The 6,753-nt window shown below is 35.6% G+C and overlaps 1 protein-coding gene across 5 annotated transcripts in view; it reads right to left on the bottom strand.

Moving 5' to 3' along the window:
• Nucleotides 1–6,753, bottom strand: part of LOC106876922 (heat shock factor protein) — a 141,510-nt gene that overhangs the window by 96,870 nt on the left and 37,887 nt on the right. For all 5 annotated transcript variants that reach the window (XR_008263999.1, XR_008263998.1, XM_052967402.1 and 2 more), the window contains exon 2: nucleotides 4,410–4,518. Coding sequence is in view for 3 of the 5 variants with exons in the window: in XM_052967402.1 (XP_052823362.1) it covers nucleotides 4,410–4,518 (109 nt within the window). In the remaining 2 variants the exon portion in view is untranslated. The remainder of the gene's footprint in view (nucleotides 1–4,409; nucleotides 4,519–6,753) is intronic.

Raw genomic sequence — 6,753 nt, 5'->3', positions numbered from 1 at the left:
TATATATATATATATATATATATATTTGTGTGGTGAATGTTTAAGGAATTACATAGTTTGGTTTCCAAGAAACCAAATCATTTTCCTGAATCAAAGTGATTCCTAAAACATAAACTCCCATCTCTTTCCATTTGTAGTTAAGAAATAGGAGTCAGCCTGGATAAAGTGTAGTTTAACGATGGTTAACCCAAGCAGAAAGAGAACTATTTCTGTTTAGATAGACAGAGGTGAATAAACTATTTTGTGTAAAGAGATCCCTATGCTTAAAACGAGTTTTGAGATCTGAAAACTTAAATAACCAAATTAACTTCACTGCCACAATATTTGAAATTGTGAGAAGATTGCATCTGTTATGGTTCTACCAAAACTGAGATTTTGTTCAATCAGCTTTTAGGTTAACTACACACATCAATGGATTAAGACGAAATGACTGAATAAAAAGTCAACACATTTCTAACATAAGGGTGTATTGAATACTTAATGAAGGAGGGAGAGATGGATGGATGAACAGGTGGATAGATACATAGGAAGTAGGGTACATTTATTGTTTAACCAAGGACTGCTGAGTTAGTACATAAAAACTTTTAGTTTTGATTCTTAAATTTATGAGACCTCTGACACATATGTCTTCTTGTAATCAAACTAATTGTACATTTTTCTATAGACTGAACACACACAATATACATGGCAGATGTGACTCGTTGAGCTACATTTTAGCAGTCTAACCTGCTAATATTAGAATGTAAATGCTGTTGTGATTTTTAATATTTTTTATATTGTTTATTAAAATGCACCAGTATACTTAGTAGAGAGGTTGGTATGACAAAGGGCATTTAGCCATAGAAAGTAAGCCAAAATGAAACATACAAGTGAAATGCGGCTCTCTAACATGCTCAGGAGAGCAATAAGTCTGATTAAGAACTGACTCAGGTCATGACAATTTTCCCAGATCATGTCAGCATAGAAAATAGATGTACAATGATAATAATGATATTAAAGGGAGTTACAAGCAATTAACCATAAAACAAAGTTTACAAAATTTTAAAGGAAAAAAAAGGCTGTTTTTTTATCAAAAGGCTATAAAAAATTACAATTAAACTTAGTTATATACCTTAATATATAAAAATGTATGTATGCATATATGAAAGATACTATAAAACGAAAATCAAGGATTTTTAAATTGGTAATCTCTGATTATGAATTACCAATATGTGTGTGTCTGTCCAGTCCAAATCTCAGTATCATTTCATTTATATCCACCTACCCATAACTTGAAGATACATCTGAAAACATTTTCACCACCATCCTCTCTCCTTCCCTCCTCACACTGGGATAACCACTTATCTCCTTTACAGGAAGACACCTGTTTCTGTCCATCCAACTATTATACTTCAACTCCTCACTACCTGGTACAAATCTGATTCTCTCAATACTACTCCATACTAAGTTGGGGGAGGTCTTGTATTGCAAATTACTTGACCTTGCTGGTGGTGGCACCACATAAATACCCTGGACACTTCATAAAGTGGTTGGTGGTAAGAAAGAAAGGCATCCAGCCTTAGAAACAATGCCAAAGCAGACAATAAATCTTGGCACATTCCTTTGGCTTGCCAGCTCCTGTCAAATCGTCCAACACATGCCTACATGGAAAATGAACGTGTGATAATGATGATCACACACACACACACACACACACGTAACTCAGTGGTCAGAGCATCAGGCTTACAATCGTGAGATTGTGAGTTCAATTCCCAGACTGGGCTGTGTGTTGTGTTCTTGAGCAAGACACTTTTACTTCACATTGCTCCCTTTTCACTCAGCTGTAGAGATGAGTTGCAAAATCACTGGTGCCAAGCTGTATCAGCCTTTGTCTTTCTCTTTAGACAACATCAGTGGTGTGAAGAGGAGAGATTGGTATGCATGCACAACTGCTGGTCTCTAACAAACAACCTTGCCTGGACTTGTGCCTCAGAGGGGAACTTTCTAGGTGCAATCTCATGGTCAGTTGTGACTAAGCGGTGGGGGGGGGGGTCTTTATATTCATTACAACTTAAAACATTTAAATAAATGATTATTTTAAAAGAAATAACCACCACCAGTAACAAAATCCTTCATTTTCTAGATTAAAGTGTTGTTTGAATATAAAATTTAAATGAATGTAACATGAAAAATTATATTAAATAAAATAAAAATTATAGTGTAATGGTGCAGGCATAACTGTACAGTTAAAAAGTTTGCTTTACAACCATATTGTTTGGGATTGAGTTCTACTGGATGGCATTTTGGGCAAGTGTCTTCTACTACAGCCCCAGGTCAACCAAAGCCTTATAAATGGATTTGATAGACAGAAACTAAAAGAAGCCCATGTGTATGTGTTTGCATATTTCTGTTTGTCTTCATACTGCATGACACTTGTAAACAAATATCACTGTTATACAAACAATTACACTTGCTTGCAATCTTCCATGAAAACATGCCTGGCCACTGTGCTCTTTGCATTCATGGGACTAGGGAAACAGGTAAGCTTTTGCAACACAAGGAGCATCTAGTAATAGAAAATTTGACTCAATGAATTTCATATGACCCATGTAAGCATGGAATAGTAGACATCAATGATGATGATGACTGTCCACTAACTGTCTCTCTCGCTAGCTTAATTTCTGTAAGCAACATAAACAAATATACAGAAACATTCACATTATGTTAAGACTTAGAGAATTTATTTTCCTTTCTTTGTGTACACTTGCAACACTTTTTAACTTGATAAACTTCCCACGGTGTGGGAATAACACACAATTCTTTTTCAAAACAAAGAAATGAAAAAAGAACTTTTGACTGTATTCAGTAACACAATGATCTTATAACTAGTCAGAAAGTAGAAGGAACATTCCTTCTTTTTCCTGTGTACTCTATTGGGCTACAGTGCTTGATATAACCTCAATTTAACAAAGAAAATAAAGCAGTCATCTACTATATCAATATTCTTTTACTTGTTTCAGTCATTTGACTGCAGCCATGCTGGAGCACCACCTTTAGTCGAACAAATCAACTCCATGACTTATTCTTTGTAAGCCTAGTACTTATTCTATCAGTCATTTTTGACAACAGTTAAGTTATGGGGACGTAAACACACCAACATCAGTTGTCAAGCAATGGTGGGGGGGGGGGGGGGGACAAAAATACATACATACATGTGTGTGTGTGTGTGTGTGTGTGTGTGTCTGTGTGTTTGACAAGCTTCTTTCAGTTTCTGTCTACCAAATCCACTCACAAGGCTTTGGTCGGCCCAAGGCTATAGTAGAAGATACTTGCCCAAGGTGCCTCACAGTAGGACAGAACCCAGAACCATGTGGTTGGGAAGCAAGCTTCTTACCACTGTCCTACTTCCTAATGGCAATCTTTATATCCTACTTAACATGGATGTATTGTAAAACTGCAGTATTACTGTGGTGTAATATAGATGCCTAGTGCTAAGAAGCACAAAAATATTAGCAGCAGGTGAGAATTATCCAGTAAGAGAACAGAACCATTCTTATCTGCTACTGATATTTCTGTTTCTTAGCACTAGACATCTATGTGAGAGGATTTTTCAAGGCAAATAACCACAGTAAAATGACATCCTAACAATATCATTTGATATTCATACTACTTTTTAGTATATCTTTGTTAAATTTGTAACATAAACTGTTTGTAACACTCAACTCTTTACCATGCTAATTGATCATTTCTCTTTTTCTGCCCTTCTATTAAATGTAAGTAGCCACAAATCCTCTACAAGAACCTGCTCAGCAACCCCTTTCATACATTAACAGCCATAAAGCTGACTCCCACCTTCCCCAGGGTTCTTAGTCCTGCAAGCTGCATGACAACAAAAGCACCCAGTACACACAATAAAGTGATTGGTGCTAGGAAGGGGATCCAGCTGCAGAAACAATACTGGAGCATGATGCAACTTTTGGACTCACCAGATCCTATCAAACCATCCAACCCATGCCAGCATGGAACGTGTATGTTAAATGATGATGATGAATCTTTCCAAAATTATATCAAAACTTTTCCAATATAACATCAAAACATTGAAAAACTAAAATCAAAATGCTGCATGGTATACAGACAAGAATAGACTAACGGATTGTATTGTTAGTATTTCTTCATGAAAGACTCAGAAACTGTTTAACCCTTTTGGTATCAACCTGCTTGACACTGCCTTAGTTCAGATACAAACTTCTTGAATGAAAAACCTTCCTTCTAAATTTCATGCTAATTTATGTTCCAGACACTAGCTTAGTAACAAAGTTATCTTCCTAATTTCTTCATTATTTTCAAAATTAATTGAAACAACAGCAATCTATACCAACAGATACATGATAATAAAAAAAGTTAAAAAGTAAATAGCTGAAGAAACTTACACATATTCAGTTGCCGAATAAAACTGGCAATGTTGTTATGTTTGAAGTACAATGGTAATATTTCCTTTGCAAATCGCACTTGGTCATGGACATGGAAGCTTTTGCCATTCTTGAGGAAAGAAAAAAGGGGAAAAACATTTCAATTAGTAAAAGTTACATTTTTAATATGAGTAAAATTCAATTTCATTTATCAAAAGTGAATTCATAATATTCCTTACTCAATAATATCAAATATTAAAGTTGAAATAAAGGGTTTCAAAATTGATCTTTTAATAGGAAGAAGGAAAGGTTTTTTCCAATTTCTGATTTTTACATGATCATCAAGTAATAGCACCTATTTTGGTGTCACATAAAAAGCATCTGTGCTGGTGCCACATAAAAAGCACCCAGTACACTTTATTAAGCGGTTGGTATTAGGAAGGGGATCCAGCCATAAAAACCATGCCAAAAACAGTCAATTGGAGCCTGGGCAGCTTTCTAGCTGGCCAACTCCTGTCGATTTGTCCAACCCATGCCAGCATGGAAAATGGACATATGATGATGATGATGTTGGTATTATCTTAGTTATAAAAATAATGCATCACACAGCAATTGAGTAACAATAGCAAACTATGTTACTGATTTACCAAGAACTTGGCCATAACATTCTAGCATTTGACAAAATACTTGTGTAAAGAATACGCCCCAAAAGTCTGCCATTATTTTTTAAGGTAAAACTAAAATTACCAACAAGAAATAACAACTTAGGTCTGTGACCGATACAGATTATGAGCTATATGAAGTAGAAATGTTTACTGAAGTAAGAAATACTAGTAAACTTCTTCAATCCATCAGTCTTGAACCAGTTGTTAAATTCAAAAAGGTTCATTAAACTTCTTCATTTTTAATATGTTCCATCCTAAACTGAGCTGGCTATTTGAGAAAATGTTCCTAATATAGAGTTTTAAGTAGCTGGAGATATATCTTGTCAAGTGGATGTTGATTTATTATTACCTCCGCCAAGGAAGGAGGTTATGTTTTTATCGGCGTTGGTTTGTCTGTCTGTGTGCAAAATAACTCAAAAAGTCGTGAACGGTATTTGATGAAACTTGCAGGAAAAGTTGGTAGTGACACAAGGAACAGATGCTGAAATTTTGGTAGTGATCCAGGAATTTTTATGGATTCTTGAAGGATTTTTCATTTGTTACATTTACTTTACAATAATTTTATTTTTAATTAATCCTTTAGCATTTAATCCAGCTATATACAGCCCAAATATTATACTTGTTTTATGTTAAAACTGACCAGATCCAACCTCTCTGACCTACCCTATAATGCCATTCTAAAAATGCAAGATAATGCATATGACAAGGGAAATCTGAAAGCTAAAGTGTTAAAGTGCTTGTGATGATGATAATAATATGGAGTCAAGTTTCAGTGGAAGTGCTGGTAGCCTACAACATCTAGGCAAACAATAACTAACCAGATATCTCAACTTTGCATTACAAAATTGAGAATAACAAAATTTCAGTTAACATTCTCTCGGTCATACATCTATGTATACATACATACATAACAACCTGCGTGCGTGTGTGAATCACTGAAGCCATTCATACATACATAACGTCTCTCGCTTTTTCTCTGTCATTCACTCACTACAAAAAGTGAATAAAAATTTCAGTTATCACTCTCTCTTTCTTTCTTTCTTTCTCTCTCTCTCTCTCTCTCACATGTACACACCAGCAACATTATTCTCTCTGTCTCTTCACACACACATTAACAAAAGCAATTCACATACACACTTCACATTCTGTCTCGCACGCCTCATCAAACACACACACATGCACGCACATCAATTCTTCCGCTTCACGCCAACTTCAAAAGAACTTCATTCATACAATCGAGCTCTCTGCGTCTCTTTTGCTTTCACACAGACTTCAAAAGATCCCCTTTCCATCCAACCCCATATTTAAAAAATTTTTTTTTAAATTTACGGAATCCAATGACAATCTTCAAAAATGTAAATAAAGACACGGGGTTTATAAGTGGTTTGTAAGTGACAGTTGTGTGCTCCCATATCGAAAGATCGCCCAATGTTTTAATGATTAGACAGAGGTCCAATAGAATAGCTCTCAGAAACAGACTACGTGTAAATGCGTTCTTCACAACCCCTGAAGTTGTTTTCTGATAAGGGAAGGGGGTCCAGGAAATTTTCATACAGCTGAAACCTCCAATCAAAATAGGGGACCCGAAATGATAAGGTTGAGAAAAGCTGTTATAGATTATGCCTAACTGAAAACAATCACAACCGCATCATCCAAACAGACCGGGTGAAACCGGGCTTAGCTGCTAGTGTGTGTGTGTA

Source organism: Octopus bimaculoides, chromosome 4 (genome assembly GCF_001194135.2).
Source record: "Octopus bimaculoides isolate UCB-OBI-ISO-001 chromosome 4, ASM119413v2, whole genome shotgun sequence".
NCBI lineage: Eukaryota > Metazoa > Mollusca > Cephalopoda > Octopoda > Octopodidae > Octopus > Octopus bimaculoides.
Note: the sequence above shows the minus strand (reverse complement) of the source record. Positions and strands in the feature narration are given on the sequence as shown.